The sequence below is a fragment of the Aulonocara sp. 'chitande type north' Nkhata Bay genome, linkage group LG6 (genome assembly GCF_057382095.1).
Source record: "Aulonocara sp. 'chitande type north' Nkhata Bay isolate Kocher_YH1m ecotype deep benthic linkage group LG6, A_spYH_male_GT1.1, whole genome shotgun sequence".
Lineage (NCBI taxonomy): Eukaryota > Metazoa > Chordata > Actinopteri > Cichliformes > Cichlidae > Aulonocara > Aulonocara sp. 'chitande type north' Nkhata Bay.
Genome location: NC_141349.1, coordinates 39,152,965 through 39,177,013, shown reverse-complemented (window position 1 = coordinate 39,177,013; position 24,049 = coordinate 39,152,965). Strand labels below are relative to the sequence as shown.

The 24,049-nt window shown below is 38.8% G+C and overlaps 2 protein-coding genes across 3 annotated transcripts; one reads left to right on the top strand and one right to left on the bottom strand.

The window, feature by feature from the left end:
- Positions 1 to 92: 92 nt before the first annotated feature.
- On the bottom strand, positions 93 to 18,167 carry LOC147328467 (uncharacterized). Of its 2 annotated transcripts, none has more exons than XM_086296846.1 (5): positions 16,093 to 16,767; positions 7,940 to 8,100; positions 7,753 to 7,846; positions 4,710 to 7,069; positions 93 to 4,530 (listed from the first exon to the last, which is right to left on the bottom strand). In XM_086296846.1, the coding sequence occupies exons 1-5, from the start codon at positions 16,361 to 16,363 to the stop codon at positions 2,518 to 2,520; spliced, it is 4,899 nt and encodes a 1,632-aa protein (XP_086152972.1). In that variant the 5' UTR covers positions 16,364 to 16,767; the 3' UTR covers positions 93 to 2,517. The 2 variants fall into 2 exon arrangements, with proteins under 2 accessions (XP_086152972.1, XP_086152973.1); XM_086296847.1 differs by lacking the exon at positions 16,093 to 16,767 and adding an exon at positions 17,896 to 18,167 and having other exon boundaries at positions 94 to 4,530.
- Positions 17,513 to 21,514, top strand: LOC147328466 (uncharacterized). Its single transcript, XM_086296853.1, has 4 exons — positions 17,513 to 18,277; positions 19,243 to 19,376; positions 19,854 to 19,950; positions 20,101 to 21,514. The coding sequence occupies exons 1-4, from the start codon at positions 18,013 to 18,015 to the stop codon at positions 21,267 to 21,269; spliced, it is 1,665 nt and encodes a 554-aa protein (XP_086152979.1). The 5' UTR covers positions 17,513 to 18,012; the 3' UTR covers positions 21,270 to 21,514.
- Positions 21,515 to 24,049: the final 2,535 nt, after the last annotated feature.

The following is a 24,049-nucleotide window of genomic DNA, read 5'->3' as shown; positions in this document are numbered from 1 at the left end:
CCGTGCACTCTTTGTGCGCAGGCTCACAGCACTCGGCAGAGAACTCCCCCTCCCCCAGCTAAACATCCATGCCGCGCATCTTGCCATTGCCTTCAAATTGTGGTTATTATTATGGTTAAGTTAAATCCAATTTATTAACCTACCTCTGAGACGAAGTGCATCTGCAAAGAACGTACTTTCTCCCGTTTGGCAGAGCAGGCAATGAGGTGCGTTTAATGTCTCTGTGTTAATTTGAGTTTCCATGAAATGTATTTGAATAAGGCCCTCCAATTAAGACAGATTTTATGTTGTTGATTTTAAAGATCTGAATGGATATTTTATTTTTTATTTCTATTTTTAAGTTTTATTTTTCAAGACTTTGTGAATTCTCTTTTTTATAACTGGGCACACCCTTTTTAGTTTTGTTAATATTGGCAATAGTGTGAAGTGTTATTGTTGGTTTCAAATATATTCGACATAGGCTATCCAATTAAGTTAAATGTCATGTTTTTAGAATATTTTATTTTATTTTTTGCTTTTCTGTTTTCCCCCTGAGGGATTGCCACCTTAACGTGGTCAGGGGTTTCGCACGCGTTAGTGACCATAAAAGCTTGACCAGCAGCAGCTCAGCCTTCAGTTGGGACACCCAAGTTGGTCAGGTCTTTGGGTAGAGGCCTGACAAAGTGCAATCCAATTACCTGACAAAAACAGTTACCCCTCATATATGCCTGTCTAGAAACGGCCCTGAGTGCAGTGTGGACTTATAAGGTGAAGAACAAACAGTGCAAGATCTTTTGCGTATTACCCCCACTGGAGAATATTGGTTTGCATTAGTTGATTTGAAACCATACAGCATAAAGTCAAAGTCATCATTAAACTCCAGGACTGCAAAGCTATTACTTGTGCTACACATTTTTAAATGATCACAAAATAATTTTATAAACAAAATGTTTATTTACATTTCTTTCATTTTAACAGCCAGTACAAACAAACTATGCAACTTGACTTGACAAAAATCAAATCAATGTAAATTCACAGTATGTACAATGAGGTTTAGGGCTGTAAAAGAATGTGTTAATATTGTGTTTGATATTTTTTGGGAAAGTTAGCTTTTCAAACATATCTGAGAAAAATTAGACATTTACACCAAAGTAAAGACATCTTTTTTTTTTTTTTTTTTTTAAATACAGCACAATGTTGAACAGAATGAAAATATGTTTAAAAATAAAAAAAGATTCACTTTTAGTCCTCCCTGAATGAGGTGGTTAATTACTGTGCAAGTAATACAATTAGACTTCATTGCCATTTAGACATCAGTAATGACGTGGCATACTGACAGAAATTGAAAGATGGGTAATGGAAATTAGATCGTATTTTCAGTCTCAATTTAATTAAGACATGTTTTAACCTTAGTGCATATTTCAAAATCCAACATCCAAATTCCAACACTGGTCACAAGATGTGCTTTCCAGAGTTATTGTGGAAAGATTATCAAATACTTCTTTTTTAATGATAGGCAAGTGCTTCAATTTTTGTAACTGTATATATGAAAACAACATCAATAAATTACCAATTAAAAAAAACTAACAAAACATCTGTTTTTAATGTGTTCAGTTGACAATATTTAAAAACGAATGCAAGTGTATTATGGCGAACTCATTACAAAATGAGAAAAGAAAAAGATGACAGCTTTAAAATGCCACTAGGACACTAAAGTCCATGTCCAAAACAAAAGCATTATGTATGCCACAAAGGCTTACTTGAGTTGAAGCCAAATTTACCTTAACAATTTTCCCTAAACTAACTCAGGTACAACATTCGGGAAGAAATACCATGCCAAACTGGGGTTATGCTCTCACACATCTTGTGACATCACCTACTGAATCAAAAAGTATGAGAAAAGGATACCTGCATATTCTGACAAACCAACTTAAATTTAAAGATGTATATTTCTGAAAAACCTCAATCTCCATCTATATTACACTTTACTTTGCAGAGAGCACACAGTGCCATACAGAACATTTTAAAAAGAAAAAAAAATAAAGTTCAACACTCTGGAAAGTTTCCTCATCTGCTTGCAAGTGAGGAGGAACAAAAGTGTAGCTAGTATAAAGAACAACTGTCACTAATCATTATGTTGCATCACTTTAAAGTACAATTTGTGATTTTGGGGAGATTTACTTGTCTAGCCTGTCTATATTGCATCGTTTTTATTTTCAACAGTACCAAGTGGCACGCATGTTCGTCTGTTGGCTTTAGTTAAGTTGCTTCCGTTCTTTAAGACGGATGGATTTCCAACAAAGCAGCAAATGAGTACAAATTCCCAAACTCTCGAACCATTCTACAAAGATACAAAATAATTATCTCAAAAAGGCAAAATAAGTAAATTCTCCATTTGCATATAAATTCCATTATAAAAACCAAACAAACAAAAACCCGCTCCACAGCATGCATTTTCTGAATTACAAGAATGTATATTTCCTATTTCAAAGCATACCATTGTTCCAAGGTGAACATGGTTTCTTACATGTCCATCTCTCACGGACCACCATGTACATTTTTAACATGTTTTTTTAGGTGACCCGTCTGCGTGAATTTCTTTGAACAGTGTGGACAGGCATGTGGTTTCTCCCCTGTATGGGTGTATTTGTGCCTTTTAAGGTTATTGTAGTCTAAAAATCCTTTTCCACAGAATGGACACCAGTGTCTTTTCTCTCCATTATGCCATCGCAAATGCACATTCAGTTCTACTCTTCTTATGAATTTCCTTTCACAGAGGGTACACTGAAATGGTTTCTCTCCAGTGTGGATCCTAATATGTACTTCTACGTCTCGTTTTGTGAAGAATCCTTTTTTGCAGATCTGGCAAATGAAAGGTCTTATCCTGCCATGCACCATTTGTATGTGTTTTGTAAGGCCAAAGCGGTAGACAAATCCCTTCCCGCAATGCTGGCAGATATGTATCCGACCATTACGGTGCACCCGGCCGTGGCGTTTAAAGCTCTTGGAGTCTGGGAAATTCTTCCCACAGAATGTGCATGAGAAGGGCCTGTGTCCCGTATGAAGACTAACGTGGCTTTCCAGTGCAGCACTGCTGCTAAGAATTCGACCACATTCCCCACACTGGTTCCTTAGCAGATGCCTACCTATGACTGACAAAGGCTGTAGAGGTGATACAATTGGTGACGTAACAAATTTGGGTTGGGGTGAATCAGGGGAGCCTCTGGGGTTTTGATTATCAGATCCCGTCTCCGTCTTTACGTTTAACAAAGACGACTCCTTTTCCCCAGGTGGAGCCATTTCACTTTCTGTCATGACAGGAGGTATCCACACTTTAGCTCGACATTTTTTCCCAACCCCACAGTTGGTCCGACTCTCTGATAACAGACTTTTTGCCAATTTAGATTTGTTAGACTTTTTCATTGAAGCAATTTTTTTAGCTTTTGCTGCTTTAGCTAACTTCATAGCATTAACAACTTTAAAACCCCTTTTAGGACCAGTAACATCTTGGATTAGTCTGGGCTTCTTAGCAGGTGTAGATTCCTCAGTCCTTGTAGGACTGATGCAATTTTTAGCTATTGTAGGGGACTTGACACTTGGGGAACAAGTTTCACCTTTATTTCTTCTAGTAATAGCGCCACCTGTGGTTATACCAAAAGATCTTAATTCCCTTTTAATCCTTTTTGTCCTTGAGTCATCCTTGCTGAAAAGTGAACTCCTACGGATGCCAGACTGCCTCAAACTAGGTGTTCTTGGACTAACAGAAGGCAAGTCAGTCTTTTTAGGACTAGTGCTTCCTCTGGTTGACATTACAAGGCTTACAGAACTTGATTTTTCATTTATAGGGGTTGTATCATTGTTAGTCATTTTGGGGCTACCACTTTCTTTAGTTGAGCTAGGACTTCTAGAACTCAAAGAACCTTTTCTACCTGAAGGCGACCTCCTCGGACTTAAAGAACTGGATTTTTTATATCTAGGACTATCCCTACCCAAAGACCTCCTAGGAGTCACTGAAGTCATTTCAGGACTAGCAATTTCTTCATTTAAATTACCCTCTCTAGGACTCACAGATGTGGATTTTTTATTATCTGTGCCTAAACCATCTCTATGTGTACTGTCCGCCTTAGGAGTCATGGTGGTGGAATCACTGTTAGCCCTGCTCTTTTTAGAAGTTGGCTCATTATCAATCATCTTGGGTAAATCACCACCATTACACAGTACAGATCTTACAGGACTGATGGAAGATGGGGCATTATTAATTAGAGCTGTATTATCTTTAACCACATCTCTCCTTCCAAGGCAAACAGGACTGGTTTCCTTAGTTGACTTTTCATCGTTAAGACTGCCATTCTCTATTCCAAGTTTCTTAGAGATGAGAGTGGTAGTCTCACTTTCTGAATTCTGTTCCAGACTTTTTTCAGTTCTTTTAACTTGCAAGTGAGTTTTCAGATGACTTCGCAGCCGAACGACCAAGGAGTTTTTCTGTAAGCTTTTCTTCTGTAAGCTTCTCTCCGTCAAAGAAGCTTTACCATTTGCAAAGTCAGAGTTGGCCTGTATCAAAATGGAAAGAAGAAACAAAAAATAAATAAATAGGTACCACATTCTGTAGGGGTTCTAATTAAAAAAAAACAATAACAAAATCCCACAACAACAACAACATAACATGATGACTATCAATTTCAATGTGTAACCACAGAAATTATGAGCCCCATGTACTGAATAGCATTTACCTGTTTTTCTGGATCTTGAACGATCGGTGAAACTGCCAGTTGTGCCAAGAACTGTGCTTTAGTCATCTGGAAGTGAGGGTCAGATGCCTCTCTGGACATGGAGGTAAGCTGTATGATGGCAGATTCATTCTCCTGTACGTCACTGCTGTCCATATTAGGAATGGGTTCAACAGATGTGGCTGATGTAGATGGCTGCAAATCTTCACCGACAGTTGCCTCTCTCATGACAGTGAATGTTTCAGATGACAGTTGAGCCCGCTCATGATTATTTGACTCTTCTGACTTCTGAGGTGTATTTAGAGTCACAGGACTAAGCATTTCGGTTACATCTAAACTACTGCTTGAAGATGAATCTAGCTTCTCTGAGATTGCTGGTTTTGAAGACATCTCTTGCATAGTACCTTCAGAAAATCCCTTTAAAAGCAGTTTCGATACCAAAACAGATTCGTTGGGGGATACTGAAAATGGAAGTTTGGTTAATCTGACCACAGGAGTGAGCTTCCTATCAACAGTCGGCTGTGATGCTGGTATTATCTTAACTGACTGTTCTAAACTGGTTTCTGTAGGAGTGCTTATCACTTCAGAAACAGAGGCAGTTTGTTCAGGAGATTCAGGGCTGTCGGTTGTGTTTTCACTTTGAGAGAATGCTGTGTCATCGGAAGCTGAAACACTTAACTCCTGTGAAGCTGCAGTCGACTGTGTAGATGTCAATGTGACAGGAACATCACGAGGCATTGCTGCCTCTTGCGTTGCTTTCACAACTATTGTCTGTGGCGGATGTTTACTTGGTGCCACTGCTGCCAACCGTATTGGAACTATGATTGTTATTTTTTTGTGTGGTGGACCACCTGTTTGCTGATTTTCTGATGGTTTAGTCAACTGTGAAACTGGGACTAATGTCATGGAGGTAGTATTTGTTTGTTGAGGAAGACAGAAAAGTGAAGGCGTTTCCAGAGGCAACCCTGCAACTCCAGAAGTTGCAAGTAAATTATTGTGTGTAGTCCTCGACTCTATAGAAGAAAGCTTTGTTGTAGACGATGCTATATTGTGAGATGGTCCTACTCTTGGCACAACAGTTATTATTTTAGGCCTAATTTTAGTCAGTTTTCTGGGTGCTACGGGGTGGGAAGATGGCAGGACAAAAGTTTGAGTAGCAGCATTTGATAAAACTTGCTGTTGTTGTGGTGTAACAAATGCTTTGAGGGTTTCATTGGCCTCTACACTTAACTGAGATTTTACAGTAAGATTCTGTGTCTGTGGTTTAGCTAGGATTTTGTCCACTGTTTGTAGGGTATCCACACAGGGAGCACAATGAGTCATAGGTGATGAAATTTTTTCGGAAGACGGAATAATATTTCCTATTGTTGACTGATTCATTGCTTCAACTAGCAGCATTGCATCCTGAAGTGTTGCAGAAGTGCGACGTTCCTTGTGCTGACCGGGTGTCAGTTGTGGTGAGTCCAATGGAGGAGAGTTCAATGTTTTCTTTGCAGATAAAGCTTCAATGGATGGAGCCTCAACTGCCTCTTTCTCTACACCCGTGGGAAGCTGCTGAGTTTCAGGGTCTACTGGCTTTTCAGAAGAACTGCTACTCAAAGACAAAACTGAAGCAGGCAGAGAACCAGCCTTTCTATTGTCCATGTTTTTCAAATCAGTGCTTGCCATCTCCTGTACAGATGGATTGGCAGTAGAGGAAGTCTCTTTCGACTGAATCCCAGATGATCTTGGAGAGGCAAAAGCAGAAATCTTCACTGCATCTACTGCAGTGGATTTGTCAACTATTTCTGAAGGTGTGTTCAACTGTTCCTGGCCTTTTAAGGCATCAAAAGATGATGACACAAGTGCTTCTTTTGGTTTAATTTTCTTTGGTGGCCGTCCTCTTCTACGCCGTACTGACACATTAGTTTTGGAAGTAGCTTCATCTTCTGCCAAGCTGTTTTTTAATTCTTCACAAATAACTTCTTTGTTGACCAATATGGACCCCCCTAACTGTTCATCTGCACAGTGCACATGTGCAGATGGCTTAACAGTAATAGCAGTTTGTTCATTTTCTACTGTTTCACCATCTCTTTGACATTGCTGAAGAACCTGTGTCTCTACTTCTGATGTCTCCTGATCAACTTCAGACTCTTCTTTGATATTGTCCGTCATTGCAGCAAGTGAAATAACTATTGAATGTTCTGAATCAGTGGTCTGGCTCTGCGTTCCCTCTGAACGGCTACTCTCTCCCATACAGGATACCTCCCGGACCATTTTGGTCTCTTCATCTTTTCGAGCTGATGTAGTTTCTTCTGTTGAATCTTCCTGGTTAATAAGCATCCCTTCATTTTCAGTTCCATTTAAAGAGACATGTAAAGAACCTAGGCACCACAGTGATAAAGATGTCAGAAGAAACATAAGAGGAAAAAGTTACTAAGGCAGAGAAAACTCTGGAACAATGAAACTTTAGTTAGACATTTTTTCCTTTTCCCCTTAACATTACATGGTCCATACAATTATTTTAAAGGGAACTGTTTATTTTATTTTTTTAAAGATGTGCTAAGTCCTGTTTTGATTTGGCACTCATATACTACCACTGGGAAATGCTGCACACACAACCTGTTTACTGGTGAATAATCTTCCACTATTATTTTGGATGTTTAAACTCTGCCAACCATTTAGCCTCAACCCTTTCTACCTTGCACTTTCCCTACTGACTGCTATAGTGTTGTCGTCAAGCTGCTTCCCAAATGAGGTTTCATCTCCAGGCTAGACATACACAAAAATTAAACTGTAGCTAAGGATGGCAGTTGCTGTTGTGCTCTAACACAATCTGCAGCAGGTGGGGAAGACCTGCACTACGGTTTCAAACAGCTCTCTCACACAACAGAGGCAGAATCTCAGTGAAGTAGCAGTTGATTATGACATTCAGTTAACTAAACACATTTGACCATCACAAGATAATTGGGAAATAATACATTTGCTGATGAGCAAATTCAAAATGCCATTATTTAATTCTTACAATTCTTTTTTTATTCCAAAACCATCAGTTTAATTTCCTCACCTGAAACATTACTAAGGGCTTGTTCAGAGGCCACTGCTGACTCAACTTCCTCTTCTTTTAACTCAGACTGTAGAGAAGTATCACTGTATGATTCCTGTAGGAGGAGGACAAAAATTTAGGTTTTGAGAAGGTGCAAAAAAATCAGAACATTTTATTTTTTTTTAATGCTGCTATGGTACACACAAACCTCCTGTTTGACAAGTATAAATGTCATCTGAGAATTTCCTCCCTGCTCCTGCAAACCATATCCAAACCTCTCACCAGCGTGTAACATTTGTTGGTTTTTTAATGATGACTGCCCCAGTGGCTGACATTGCTCGACCAACACTGTGCGGAAGGAGACAATATCTGTAAAGAGAAACATGCAAACACACAAAGAAAAAACAGAATAACTAATTGTTCAAGAATAGAGTTCAGAAGAGAGTTGAGTACAGCGACAATTTCCAGGGGAGTAATGAACTAGTTTTATTGCACCAGCAGAAAAAAGTGAAGACCGCAATGTCACCGCTTTGAACTGGAGCTGGCAGTGGCAGACCTTGCAATTCTCTAGAGATCAGCTGCAAGGCCACTCTAACCAGAAGTGGAAACAGGTATAGAGGTAGTGCTGCTATACTATGCTCACAAAGGTTGGAGAACAGAGAATACAGTAGCCACCTGGAGTCCAGGTGGCTACTGTATTCTTCAACTCCACTGGAGTTGAAGTCTTGAGCTCACTATGGAGAAAATTGTGTGCACATTAGGGCTGCCATGATTAGTCGACTAGTCACAATTACGTCAACTATCAAAATCGTTGACGACTAATTTAATAGTTGACTCGTCGTTTGAAGCTTTGTAAGATCCCAAAAGACGCAGAAATAAGTAGTAGGATTTAAGAGTGTAATAACAGACTGAAACAGAAGATGGCAGCACTGCATGTACAAGGATGCCAGCTGCCGTTAAACCCCAAAGAAGAAGAAGCTGTGTCCAGTATCATAGTTGTGTCCAAATTCATGAACTTTTGCTACTCTGGTTAAACATGATATATAAGTCACTTAGATACCTTAAATATTTTATTGCTTGGCTTTTTTCAGTATTTTATTTGTTCCTGAGCAAATCTGTTTGGCTGAGATTAAAGCTATAGTTTTTACACAGCTGAATAAACGTCAAGCAGACAACTGATTATCAGTTATTATCAAGTGTCAGATGCTCGAGAATATACTATCATCTTGTCTTTATTTTTAGTTAGCACATACCTTAAACACTTAAAGCTGTAAGCTAATGATAGTTATATAAAAGCAGATGCATGCTGGTGCAATACGCTGTACGTGTTACGTCCAATGGACGCATGATCTGATTAGTCGACTAATTGCAAAAATAATCGGTGACTAGTTGGCTATTAAAATAATCGTTTGTGGCAGCCCTATTGCACATATATGCACACTAGGGCTGCCACAAACGATTATTTTGATAGTCGACTAGTCACTGATTATTTTTGCGATTAGTCGACTAATCAGATCATCATCCATTGGACGTAAAACTACAGCTTATTGCACCAGCATCTGCTCTTATATAACTATCATTAGCTTACAGCTTTAAGTGTTTAAGGTCTGTGCTAACTAAAAATAAAGACAAGATGATAGTTTATTAAATTTTAATGAAATTTGGAGATTGTTTCGGTGAAGTTTAATAAACTCCTTGCTATCTAAAATATAACAGGACACTGGAGTATATTCTGGAGCATCTCACACTTCTGATAATCAGTTGTCTGCTTGACGTTTATTCAGCTGTGTAAAAACTATAACTTTAATCTCAGACAAACTGATTTACTCAGGAACAAATAAAATACTAAAAAAAAAAAAGCCAAACAATAACATTTTAAGTTATCTAAGTGACTCATATATATCTAACCTGAGTAGCGAAAGACGGCGGTGGGTTTGAAAACGATTTGCGGGGAGTCCGGTGTTCTCACGGCGCTAGTGAGCCTAGCCCCCGGCTCGCTAACGAGCTAGTGGGTAACAGATGTCTCCGAAAACGTCGGAGCACTTTTGAAAATATGTGGTGTCCTGATAAACTGAGCAGATATTTGAGGTTTACACAGCTACATTGTATATTGTATAGCTTTCTTGTTATATGTAAAATTGTATTGTATTTATTTAAATTTTTACTTTTTAATTATTTTACCTGCATTTTTTAAATCACTCTTATATTTAAATGTTCATTTGCTATTTTATCTAGGGATTGAGAGTAACGTAGTTTCTATTCTCTGTATGTCCTGTACATGTGGCAGAATTGACAATAAAGGTGACTTTGACTTGACTTTGACTACATTCTCGCCTGAAAATATGTTAAACGTTTATTTTGTGACCCAGAAAGAATAATAAGAGTAACATTAAAACTAACTAGCTGCCACCATTGTTGGAAACTGCGCTGGGCCGCGCTATGAATTCTGGGACACAGCTGCTTCTTCTTCTTCTTCGGGGTTAAACGGTAGCTGACATCCTTGTACATGGAATGCTGCCATCTTCTGTTTCAGTCCGTTATTACACTCTTAAATCCTGCCACTTATTCCTGCGTCTTTTGTGATCTTACAAAGCTTCAAACGACGCGTCGACTATTAAATCAGTCGTCGACGATTTTGATAGTCGACGTAATCGTGACTAGTCGACAAATCGTGGCAGCCCTAATGCACACCTCGGACCACTGTCAAGAGGCCAGGTCCACTGAAAAGACCGCTTTACTCTGTGTTTTGAAGTTCTGGCTACTGGTGGGTGTCTGCATAACTCACCTATGTCTTACCCTATCAAGCTTTGTTTTTACTCCTAAGTAAGGATAAAATTTTAATTTTGGCTTAAGTATTATTTTTTACTAAGAAAAGCATATTAAAGTTATAAATTGACTTGCATATCATTGAGTACAATTAGGATTGTACTCAAGCTATATGTGGAAGGAAACCGTGACCTAGGACAAGCTGATGGCATAAGATGTAAGTACAACTCCTCTGGTTTCATATGCAAAAAGTAATTATTGCGCTAGCTTACGTGGTTCCGGTTCTAGTGATTTAAAAATAGTTACCGGCTTTAAAGGTTTAACATAAAACCATTATAAAAATCAGAGATGATTTATTTCTTAGTAAGTCTTTAGGAAAATACTACAACTATACTGTATGGAACAATTCCACAAATACAGAGATTTAAAAAAAAACAACAAAAAAAACAACAAAAAAAACAAAACAACTTCTTTTATATATATATATATATATATATATCCCCAGTACAAGTTGAAGAAATGTTCAAATGTAAACAAAGGAGAACATTAATAAACAGACATATTAACTCAATGGCAAGGCAAGAAAATATTAATTTGGGGGGAGGTTAAATTGCACAATAAGTGCAGTACTATCTCAATTAAGGCTCATATATGGATCTGCTATGCGGCTTTACCGCAAACCCAATGTGGTAGCCAAGTATGACACAGCTGCTCAACAGTCGCTCTACGTTCTGTGCATAGCTGGGAAAGTGCCGTCTGAGAAAAATGATTACTGCCAGTGAGTTGGTAACAAGAGTCAATAACTTTAATCTGCTGTTTAAATCAGTATTTTTTATTTTATTTTAAATTGCGTCATGTTTTTTTTGTTACAATAAAGAAGTAACATTACAGTCTTTCTCTTCTGTAGGTAGACAAAGGTACAGTATGGGAAAAAGTTAAGATATAGTCACGATTGGACTATAAGACAAATAGTATGAACAACCACCAATACATATGAAGTCTTACATTGTGCTTGTTCTAAAGGATGGCAGTGACACCTCTTTCAGTGTTTTGGAAGCATATAAACAGATCTGACCAATCAAACCACTGCATTAATGTTGTACTCGATGGTAAAAACAGGCACTGGTACTGCATATACAATAATATGATAATAGTAGAACAATACCATTTAAAATTCAGACACACAACTAGATGCTGGGATGCCAATTGGGTCAATGTTAATCTGTAAAATTATTTCCCTACCTCGTCAATGTGGTCCTAAGTTTGCCAACAAGCTCAAACTGCCCCACTGACCTCCTGAGCCAGTATGAAAGCTATCGTGATACGGCTTCAGCGCCGGAATGAAACCATGAAATTATCCCTGATGTGGCCTTTACTTGAGATTTGGATGAAACCAGAATCTCCATTTCTTTCTTCTCTTGTTTAGAAGCATCAGGACCAGCTCATCATAACTTGATGTCGACTTCATTTTCTTTCCTTTTTTTTTTTTTTTTTTTTTTTTTTTTTTTACCAGTGCATTATTTGAGCATGATTCTTTTGCAAAAATGCAACGCGTTATATTTATTTAAATCTGCCTGTCTAATATACAAAGTTATACATCGTCTGGCGCTTCCACCAGTGAGTGAGTGTATTAAACAAAAGTCTAGCAGTATTGCTGGGTCTCGACTGACTCGAGCCACTGTTAGAGGTGATTGTGAATTGGCATTTAGACAGACCACCTTTTCACATATCAGGGAGTGCGCTTCTGGAATAGCCTTCCACTGTCAGTGAGGGAAAGTAAAAGTATCCCCATCTTTAAGAGTCACTTAAAAGGGTGGATGAGGGACACACAAACATGTGATCATGTTTAATAATCATGCTTTATATTGGACGCGAAAAAGAGTGTATTTAAAAAAAAAAAGGGAACCAACTATTAGTGTAATGGGTCAGCGCAATATCAGGACAGTCAGGCCATGTGCAATACTGGAGTTTGTGCAATATAACTGATATATATCGGATGACAGTATAAAAACGTCTATCGTTTTATTTTACGCTATCGTTTGTTTTGTGGTGTCGCAAAATAAGCTGTTTACGGCAATATTTTTCATTGTTTTGATGGTCACTGTAGTGGCTATATTAATTTCTTAAAGTTCTATCTTTCTCTTATATTTTATATAACCACACTACGGGCGGACAAGCGCCTGTTTTTATGCGTTGTGGTTAGCGACAACGACGGTAACACCATCGCGTGTCCGCTTGTTTATGCTCCACATAAACCTTTCACAATAAAGCTCAAGATCCTGTTGAGACTTTTCAAAATAAACTGAATCACGTGAACGAGCAGATTATTTACGGATGAAAAGTAAAAAAAGAGCCGCCAGGTGCTAAAAAATAAACCTTAGACTCAAACGTTAGAACAGGCTTTTCCCCGCAGCACGCCGTGTAATAAATGCTCACAAAGAAAACAGCGGCCGTTACAACTTATGTCTAAAAATTAGAGCTGGGCGATATGAGATTTTTTCATATCACGATATGTTTTTTTCATTTCAGGCGATAACGATATCTATCACGATATAAGCCAAATAACTATATTTGTAAGATTTAAATGTGCCGTTGCTCACAAGTAAAATGTGAAATAATCAGCAGCTTGTTTTTATTTAAATATTTATTTCCCATAATAAGTTCAACAGGGTAGATGTACTTAAGGAACATGAGACTTTTTCAGATAAATAAAGGCAAATATTGCAAACTACACAAAAGGCAGCCGCTAAAGCGTTTAAGATTCAAAATAGAACAAACGAAACAGACTAAATTGTCAATTCCACTTAGAAACAAAATATGAATTCTAAAAATAAATCTTAGTTTGTTTTACAGAAGAACAGACAAAACTGACTAACTTTTGTCAATATCAAATAAACAGAGAACTAAAAGGAAATTCTCAATCTCTCCTTGTTGTATAGCTTAGCTTTTCAAACAGTTTTAACAGTTACTTTAGTCTGACAAAAGCCCAATGACGAATTAGCGCTTCCAGTCAGAGACTGAGGCTACGTCCACACGTACACGGGTATTTTTGAAAACAGAGATTTTCCGTTTTCGTTTTAAAAAATAATCCCGTCCACACTTAAAGGCAGAAATGAAGGAAAACGCTGCTATGAACATGCCAAAGCAGCAGGTGGCGCTAGATTCCTAACCGTGCAGAAATGTTGGCCAATCAGAAGTCTAGAAGCCTCGGTGGGAAAAAGTAAACAAAGCTGGGGCATAGAAGCAGAACAGAGTCGTATGTGTGGACGGACAGTAACTGTGTGTATATGTAAGCATTTAAACACCGCAGAAAGTAGAATTAACAGTATTGTAGAAATTCATTTCACCGAAACAATAACGTGGCGCACAGTGTGATGCATGCACCAGTTTATTGTATTTCCAGACTTGCTTTCGGCACAATTTACAGTGCACGCTACTCTGTTTTTTTGTCAGACTTGAAATAGCCGAAATACCTTCACACTACGGAACTTCTATGGCTCTTCCGTTCGACAATCTCTCCGGCGTTGGAACCATCATCTGTTTTCTCTTCGGGTCACACTCGGTTGATTTTTCTAGTCGGCACACTCATTTCCTCCATTACCCGCTGGCTGCTTCCCAAACAAACACACGTGCGGCTTGGCACTTGTGCTGTACGTAACAAGTCACGCGACGTGACGCTGCGGCTGTGATTGGTTCGGCTCTGCGCTACTTAATTTGGATTGGCTGACCTTTTTTTTTTTTTTAAGAGGACAAGAGCGGCGAGGTCTATAGCGATAGCTTAATTTCTCTATCGAGTAAAAGTTATATCGCGATACATATCGTTATCGTTCTATCGCCCAGCTCTACTAAAAATGTATCGTTTCATGCATCGGTTAAAACACACTCGACTCCAGCTACATGACGCGCAACTGGAAACACTTCCCGCAAGTCGAGCTGCCCGAGATCCATAGAATTGACAGAAAACGTTACATTTTTGTGATTTATATCGTTATCGGGACGATAGAATTCTTATATCGGAATATGAGATTTTGGTCATATCGCACAGCCCTAATAACTGATGTGTTTCCGTTATTGTCATCTATACTGTCCTCTGTGTCCCCTCTTCTTGTCATTGTTTGTTCTAATATAATGTGATCACTGTTTTTGTCCTTGCCACATGATCTGTAAATAGTGTCTCTGTATGTTTTTACTAACTTTTGTTTAACTCCAACCTGCCAGAGGGTCTGCAGATGAAAATCAGCCCAATGGTATAATCTGGCATATTTACATTTATTAAAATGTTCATTAATCTGTATTGCCCTTCTACACAAGTGTCTAAACAAGTTTGCATTCATAGTTTCATTTATTTTTTTCGCAACACAGTCATTATGTATAGACCTTAATACTGTTGTTGCAGATTCAAATCTGGGACTTCCAGACGCACTGCTATAATGACCCCACGCACACTAGGTGGAACTCAATTATAACAGAAAATGTCAGTAACCGAGTAGAGTCGAGTCACATTGAGTAGCTACTAGTGAGAAAGGGTTCTAATTTCTGCAAAACATTCTAACAACAACAGAGAGGCAGCAATTCTCTTAAACAATTGTTTGGTTAATACTTCGTCTTAATCATCTCCTCTAAAGGAAAAAAACATTCTGATGTTTTGAATGCTCTTTAAACACTACATTAGAGTACACAAAAACATCTGTGATACAAGTTTATGGACCTTTGTATTCTAGTTTCTGTTTCAGAATTATTACACAACTTATCAATATCTAAATACAAGTGTGGAATAAAGCTATACATTGATAAGATTTCAGTTCAGTTAAATTTTTTTTTTAAATACACGTCTTAGTGGTTTTGCCTGGCACTATGCCAGTGCCATTAGAAGACTGCAGTTCGTTATCAGCCCCCTCATTCGCACCTCACCAGCTTCCTGTGTGGGAAAACCTTAGTACCATTGAGTGTGAACGTAGTTACAAACAGAATAAGAAACAGGTTTGCATGTGACATGGGTGTCCACGACCAGGATGCTGACGTAAAAAATTTGTAATGTGTAACGGTCTGTAAACTACAGCAGAACGAACAAAAAGAAATATACTCGGGGGGGCATAAAGAACTGATTGGCCAATTTAGAAGAGGTTCTGGCTTCCTTTAGCTAATCCTAATTGTATTTTATAGATAAAAACCAATATAAAGATAGAAGTGGTGAGTCTGAGCTGTAAAGGAGCAGTCAATTTAGCTCAAATCAGTTATACCAATGCTCGATTTCATTTGAATAATTATGGAGCATCTGTTCAGTTCCTTATAAATATATATATATGTAAAACGTTTTTGAGCTTTATGTAGCCATAAAGAGACGATTTTTTGAAGTTTGGACCAACGTTCACTGTCCTCTAAAAATGGAGAAACTAGTATGGTTTCCCTCCCATTTTGGATCCCACGCTCAAGATGACTATGCTGAGAAGCAAGCATTAACAACTATGATGTTCAGTGTGTTCCAGATAACATGAATACACGTAAAATGTTAGCTAAACACAACACATACCATCATAAGCCAGTTATAACTTAATATTAGTTAGCTCGGGGTGGCTAACATGCTGTGCAACTCACCACACTGCACGGCTGTGTCGCATTTCTCGAAGTCGTTGCTTTGCCCAGGAAGAGGCTGTTTTTCTCTTTGATAACTGCCCGATTGGCTTTTCGCGTTCTCAAACTGGCTGCATTTTGTTCTGAGGTCCTCATTCTCCTTCTTGATTTTGCATATTTCTGCCTTCAGCTCGTCAACCATAGTTTCGTAAAGTTTCGTGGTTTCTGCAACAGCGCTCTTCAGCATGCTCTCCATGAAAGAGGCATACTTCGTCTGAAAATCGTCCGAAGACATCTTGTTTGTCGTACTGTACTTCCTGGATACAGATACGAGCCCACCTGAAAGAGTGTCTTTACTCTGGCGTTTTTTTTAAAGGCACGCCGTCAGAAGCTCCGCCAACATGGCTTCTTCACATGGACGGACGGACGGACGCGATCTCTGCTTTGTGTGACGCACATTGGATGACTGACTTACGCAAGCATCCGGTGTTTCACTTCAAGCCAAACTTTGCTTTTTGAAGAAGTTCAGTCAGTGAACAAAAAATAAACTAGGAAATCTGTCGGCGCCGAATTATTATTACTACCGTCGTATAATCCCACACAACACCAAGAGACCTCAATCTTTTCGTTGCAGCTGAGATTATGCTTTCTTGTTCGTCGATTTTGCTTTAACCGCAGTTGGTAAACAGCTTTTAAGAGCATTACCGCCACCGTCTGGATTGGAGGATTAATCGGAACTTTAAGATATCCGGGGTGTCGAACTTGTTTTAGTTCATGCATAACTTTAATTTATTCCATGTGCTTTTTTATTTACTTTTATTTATTGATTTACCGACTTTTACTTACTCCTCTTCCTCCAAAAGTGAATGAACTGATCTTTAAAATCGTAAAGAATATTTTCCAAATAAGTCATTACTTAGACTCCATCTCATCGTATCTGTAGCATCCTCTTCTGTCACACACAGCCTCTGCATGTCCTCTTTGACTAGTTTAAGGAACCATCTCTGTAGTTACTATCGCTCGTTTTGACATTAATAAAATTATTTATTAATGACTGCACTGCAATTTTCAAATTTTGCCTTTCATCAAGCCAAACTGAACCCTTTCATGGGCTGGTTGTGCCCCACATAACACGTGCTCATATGCTAAAACAGTTATCTTTTTAATCTACTTGTTGTCTAAAAAATGACACAAAAAGCACACACGTTACACGGAGAAAACACGTTTCACTTCCTGTCTCATAAGTGAAAGAGGTGAACTTTAAGATGCAAAATGGGATTTAACTGAAGCAACAAAAAGGTTTAATTTGGATGTGAAACTGTTTATTTATGGAACAGTATCCTAATATGACAATACTTCTCCACCCTTGTCATTTAGTGCTCTTTAAGCACGTTTCCCACTGGAACCAGTTCTCTTTTCTTTCTTCCGTAGCATGAAAATTGTTCCAATCGACGACCCGTATTTAGATACCGGAAGTGTCGTTGTTTACGGAATCGGGAGAAATGTCATAACGCAAGAGTAAAGCTAAGCTACGGAATTACTTTTTCTACTAAGCCTGAGTTCTAAATACACGATATGTAAAGAATGCGATCATTTATGTCAAAAATCTCAAGCGAGCTTATGTTTTTTTCAAATTAAATAGTGTCCAGAATCCGTTAAACATAAATCAGAACTAATGGAGCGAGCTAGTTGCAGCTAACGTTAGCATGACACTTTGTTTAAACAGCAGGGTTCATGAAAGCAACCAAGCTGTAAACTCGGACAACCGATACAATCCATAAATCATTAACTACACAAAAAGCACGTGTAAGAAACGGACACATCTACCTTAGAGACACCGACTTTAGCTGTAGCCAGTCAACAACAACAGGCTTTGAATTGCCAGTCATTTTTTCTCCTCCTTTTCCGTTTATTAAAAAGACTTTAAGCCACAGCGCAGTTATAATGGCGGAGACTATACTAACGTTTCAGTCACAGCTTTCTGGCGTCATGGAGACGGTGTTCAAGGCTGCTATGTATGAGATCACCCGGTTGGTGGAGGACAGTTTTTTGGAAGAGGTAACGCGGTGCCGGGAGCAGGTTGAGTCCTTAAAGAGACGACTGAAGTGGTCGGAGACTCGTCGCAAAGAACGAGAGGGAGACTGGAGAGGGAGATGCATTGACTGTGGAAAAGTCGGGATATCCAGTGAGAACCAACCCAGAACCTCAGGTGGGTCTTTCTAGGGTTAGTCGTCCATGTTTTACCTGTATTTATTTTCTTAAGGCTAATGAAGAGTTAACCTTTCATTAGAATTAACATTACATTAACAATTCCATTACAAACAAAACTAGGTGTATAAATATTGCAAATATTTTAAGAAATGTGATTATTTAAGTATTTGGGGTTGGACTACACTACCTCAGGCCACAGCTGTATAAATGCAGCATACACAGAATACATTTTAAACACTTTGTGGTTGTTTTAAAATTTTGCCTGGAAATAAAGGTACTTCCAGTGCATAAACTTGCATTACATATTCTTTAATCTGCATTACTCACACTGTGGTGCCTGACTTCTGCATATCTTACTTGTGTAACTAGTACTTATGAAGCCAGGTTGGAGAATTTGATCACAAATGAATAAACACTTTCTGGCTGCTTCATTAGTTACTCCAGTTCAGCTGTTCATTAACACAAATAATATAGAGCCAATCACATAGCAGCAACTCCATGCATTTAGGCATGCAGACATGGTCAAGACAACGTGCTTAAGTTCAAATCAAGCACCAGAATGCGGAAAAAAGTTAATTTAAAATACTTTGAACTTTGTCTGTACAACTTTGTAATATACTGCTACATCTCTTCCCCCAAAGAAGAAATCTATAATTCTATTTCTTGTGGGTTTTAAGAGAAACATAATCATGTTTCTTTTGACTATGTTCATAGCCACATATTCACATATTTCTCCTTTTGGCTTTTGGATTTGTAACCCTAAGTTAAACATACTGGGGAAAATAAAGAGATTCTGATCACCCACTGTTAATTATGATTTTTACTAATCACCAAAAATTGTTTCCTTTTTTGCTGCTTAAAGAAGATTGCTAGAGCTCAGAGGCAATCTTCTTGACATTATATAAGTCAACTGACCTTTGCCTTATTTTGTTTTCTAAATCTTTGAAATTCTATTATTTTCAGAGAAAAGCCTGAAACAGGAGATTGTGCTTCATGAAGAAATAAATAGTTCCCAGGGAGCTGATGGATGTACACTGAGCCATGAGAAGGAAGGAGAGGAAAAAATAGAGCGCCAAAGTGCCACAAAAGCAACGCAGGTATGATAGTTTTATTACATTATACAGCTTTATAAATTTACAAAACAAAAGTGTATAAAATGTGTGTTTAAGCCACTTAGTCTCATATTATGGGGTATAGAGCCACTGCAGGGAGTGTGATAAACCAAGGAAACATTTGTGGTATGGGTAAACTGACGAAATGTGATTTTTATTTATTTATTTATTTATTTTTTTTTTTGGGGGGGGTGAGGGGGAGACATGTTCACTAATGTTCTCTTGGTGAGCCATGCACCATGAAAATTGAATCATTTATATTGTTAAAAATTGTGGGGGTATGGGAACTGACTGTGCACATTACACAGCATCCATGTAATATTTTTAAGTATTTTAATTATTTTTTGTTTGAAAAACCCTTAAGCATTACGTTAGATCTGCTTGCCAAAGTTAGGGTTCTACTTAAGGCAACTAAGGTAAAACCTGATGGATTAATGTTGCCTTTCCACTTTTTTTCCCCAGTCATCAGGTATTCAAGGCACTGGACTGTTCAAGGAAGAAGCTCTTCAGATCCAACCAGAAAATGATGAGTCGCAAGGGTGGCACATCAGCTTAGATGGTAAGTCTCTGTGCAAGTACATGCAGAAAATTTAACAAATTAATTTCTCGTTAATTTTTCAAGTGCTGTACAAATAGAGACAACACAATGTATGGTGTATATTGAATGCAGTGAGGCTATTTTAACTTTTTCTCACTACTCGTGTTTCAGAAGCAGATGTGTCAGCTCTTCCAGGACCCAGTAAATGTTTTAATGACCAAAAGATCCCAAAGTGCCAAGTAAATTGGGAAACTGGATTTGAGCAGAGAACAGAATCAAACAATGATGGACACTCGGGTGAACCGACTGAACCTCTGTTCCCAAACAGGTACGGCATGGAAGACTTAGATGGCATTGACAAGTCTGGATATGGAGACACTGGAATGATAGACATGGGTAATTTTGATGGGATACATTCACCATCGCACCTGGGCAAAGATCTGAGTTATGTGGGCCATTATGATGAGGATGTGGTAACACCAGAAGGAGCTGATCATCAAACTTACCAAACAGGCACTCAGCGGAATAGAAAGGATCAGGAAGGTTCACCCTCAGGTTCCCCCTCTAGGACTAACATTGATGTAAGTGGAGAGTTCAGCTGTTTACTAATTAATGAGGAGGGGTATCTGCAGGACACAAATGTCTTGTACCCTGAACAAGTGTCCAGTGATTCAGGTAGTAGATTCAGCTTCCGCGGCCAGGGTATTCGTATTGGCCCTTCTCTAGACAGCACTGAGGATATGTATGAGCCTTCAGATACGTACAGCGATACCTTAAACGTGGGACAACAGATGCAACCTCAGGCAACAGTGAGAGGAGCAAGGAGATACACTTGTAACCAGTGCTCCATGTCCTTTCCGGATTCTGCTTCCCTCAAGGCTCACAAACACACACACAAAGGCACTGGACAAGTGCCCCCATACTCCTGCAACCAGTGTGGAAAGACCTTTACTCAAGCTTGTAACCTTAAAGTCCACCAAAGGACTCATTTAGGGCAAGGGGTTCACCTCTGCAGCCATTGTGGTAAAGGTTTTCCTTCATTTTCTGACCTAAAGGCACACAAATGTGGTCAAGTAGGGGACAAGCCATATTGCTGCACAGTATGTGGGAATAAGTTCAGCCGTCTATGGAATCTTAAGTTGCACCAGAGAATTCACACACAGGAAAAACCTCATCGGTGCACCATGTGTGACAAGAGCTTCACAAGAGCAGACATATTGAAGGTTCACCAGCGTACCCACACAGGGGAAAGACCATACTGCTGCACTGTTTGCGGCCTCAGCTTCAAACGCCTGGATCATCTGAAATCCCATCAACGCAAGCACATGACAGATCTATAATTCCTTGGGAGAAGAAGTATCAAATTATTTAATATTATTTGTGCTATCTGAAGGTTTAAGTGAATATTTATATTAATGAGCCTGTGATGGATAGATAAGGTCTATCACATTCAGTTAAACAAGTCTCATTTGTAATCAGTTACTGCTGCATATTTTATACTCATTAAAAATATACTGCCTTGGAGTATAACTGAAGAACTTGACCAACAATATCTTTGTGATTACTCAGCTGATTGAAAATAAAACTGGCTTTAGATGCCATCGTCTGTTTATATTCTTGTTTCCTGAAGTTAGTTCTTGGCACATACTTCCTAATGACGTCACCCAGGTAGTAATGGAGTAATGTTTTGATTTTCACTGTTGCCTCCCACCAAGAAGGTACTTAGTTCAATTCCACCATCAGCAGGGGTCTTTCTGTGTGGAGTTTGCATGTGTTTGCGTGGGTTCTACTCTAGCTTCCTTCCATAGTCCAAAGGCATGCAGATAGTGGAGATAGGTTAATTGGAAACTTTAAATTGCCCATGGCGTGAATGTGAGTCAGAATGGCTGTCTATGTCAGTGGTTCTCAAACATTTTACATCATTCCCCACATGACACGCCCCCTCTAAACACAAGAAAGAAAGAAAAGCCTAGCTGCACAATGAATCCTTCAGTTATTTTTGCTTTAAACAAACAACTTTCATTTCAAACAACTATTTGTAACTTTTGTCACTACACTACTTCATTACTCTGCAACACTTCTTCAAAAAAGCAACCAGTTAAACAGAATTTGAACATTGCCAAACATGGAAAAATACAGTTCAGTCTTAGTCTTAAAACACTTTTTATTAAAAAAAACAAACAAATCCAGAAACTTGTGAACAGAAATGAAGGGTATATATAATTTAGTGTGAGTTTAGTACTATTCACTTAGTGGCTGCAGTGAGCCTGTTTTTGACTGCAGAGCTGTGGTGGGGCATGGTCTGTGGGGGAGGCGGACGCACCTGAGCGGCATCCCCAATCACGTCTTGCCGGCTTGAACTAGGTCCTGTTGTTGTTGATGTGTGTAGGCTGTAGCTGAAAAGCTGCAGCTGCATGTGTAAGTTGACAGCCACAATAAAGAAGTGTACTGAAAAGTGCAAACGCGGTCAGGTCTTTTTTTTGCCCCAATTCTGGGTTTGACCTGACCACATATTCGCAGTTTTCAGTACACTTCTTTATTGCGACTATCAACTTACACAAACGGCTGCAGCTTTTCAGCGGATGCGCATATTATTTATGTAACTGCTGCGAATTTCTTTGTACCGCCATGAAAGTGATCCCGATGTTAATCATTAGTTCCACATAACTTTTCTGCCAGGTAACTTGTGCCCCACCTGCCACACACTTTGAGAACCACTGGTCTATGTGCTAGCCCTGCAACCTGTCCAGGGTGTACCCTGCCTCTTGCCTTTAGACAGCTGGGATAGGGCCCCCCCGCTCGACCCAGGAAAGGCTAAGTCGAAGAGATGGATGGATATCTGTGTACTTTGTTGTGTTTCTTGGTCAATTCACCATCTGTGTGGAGCAAGAAATTATATAAACATCTGTAGTTTGTAGACTGAGCCTAGCATAAGTCTGACCTCAGCTTCTTCAAATGCTTTATTTGATGTTGTAAGATCTGGTATTGATTGGAAAAGTCAATAAGAGCTTCTAGATTTACAAGAGTAAAGAGAAAAGGTTGACTCAGGAAAAACACAAGATGCAACAACTGTGTGTGTGTGTGTTTTTTAACTTTTGTCTAAATTAGAATTAGAATTAGAATTCAACTTTATTGTCATTGCACATGCACAGGTACAGGGCAACGAAATGCAGTTTGCATCCATCCAGAAGTGCTTTAGTGATATAGATATATTACAATATATATTAGCAATAATATAGATATGTGAGTATATTACAGAAATGGGTCTATTATGGTATGTTATAATGTACACGGTATGAAGTATGTTGTGAATATTCTATAATTATAAGCAGAGATGGGCAGTAACGCGTTACTTGTAACGCGTTACTGTAATCTGATTACTTTTTTCAAGTAACGAGTAAAGTAAGGGATTACTATTGCAAAATCGGTAATTAGATTACCGTTACTTTCCCGTAGGAACGCTGCGTTACTGCGTTACTAAAACCGTGATTTTTTTTGCGAGAATGTCTCATGACAGTGACGTAAGCAAGTGCGACGTTGGTGACAGCAGCTGTGTGCAGATCAACAATAGATAATATATCGAGTGCGGGAGAGAGTATGAGCGTGCAGCGTTTAAAGTGTGGAAGTACTGACCTTACTTTGAGTTTGATTCCATAAAAAGTGACAAAAACATTAGCGTCCATCGTGCGTGGGAAGAAAACTTCTTTTTACAGCGAAAAAAACCCCTAAACTTCCGAGCAAGCACCGAGTAGCTACGACGTGATGGGAAACTCACAGAGACACTCGCGCGGATTCTTCAACTGACCGCAGCACACCTGCACCAGGGTAACCCTCCGCCTACCCTGCTCCTGCTTTACAGGTGAAAATAGAGCAAAAGGACCGCTGAGTCTTTGACTTTATTTATTTTCTGCTGTGTTTTACTTGCATCTGTTTGAAAGAGTGAGTGAAAACACAAAAAATATTTTATTTTATGTGCTGGAATGTGTAGAAAATAGGTTTAAATGTTAAACTAATTTATTCAAGTCAGAGAATGTTGCATATAATTAAATGTTTTGCTTGATGCATAAAGTTAAAAGATTAAAACTGATAAAACAAGTTAAAAAAAAGAGACTTTTCCATT

Excerpts from the sequence above, each read along its gene's own strand:
- LOC147328467 (XM_086296846.1), bottom strand. The coding sequence starts at position 16,363 with ATGTCTTCGGACGATTTTCAGACGAAGTATGCCTCTTTCATGGAGAGC. Across the intron at positions 8,101-16,092 it reads CGACACAGCCGTGCAGTGTG|ATATTGTCTCCTTCCGCACA; the intron begins GTGAGTTGCACA and ends TTCTCTTTACAG. Across the intron at positions 7,070-7,752 it reads AGCCCTTAGTAATGTTTCAG|GTTCTTTACATGTCTCTTTA; the intron begins GTGAGGAAATTA and ends TGTGGTGCCTAG.
- LOC147328466 (XM_086296853.1), top strand. The coding sequence starts at position 18,013 with ATGGCGGAGACTATACTAACGTTTCAGTCACAGCTTTCTGGCGTCATG. Across the intron at positions 18,278-19,242 it reads GAACCAACCCAGAACCTCAG|AGAAAAGCCTGAAACAGGAG; the intron begins GTGGGTCTTTCT and ends TATTATTTTCAG. Across the intron at positions 19,377-19,853 it reads GTGCCACAAAAGCAACGCAG|TCATCAGGTATTCAAGGCAC; the intron begins GTATGATAGTTT and ends TTTTTTCCCCAG.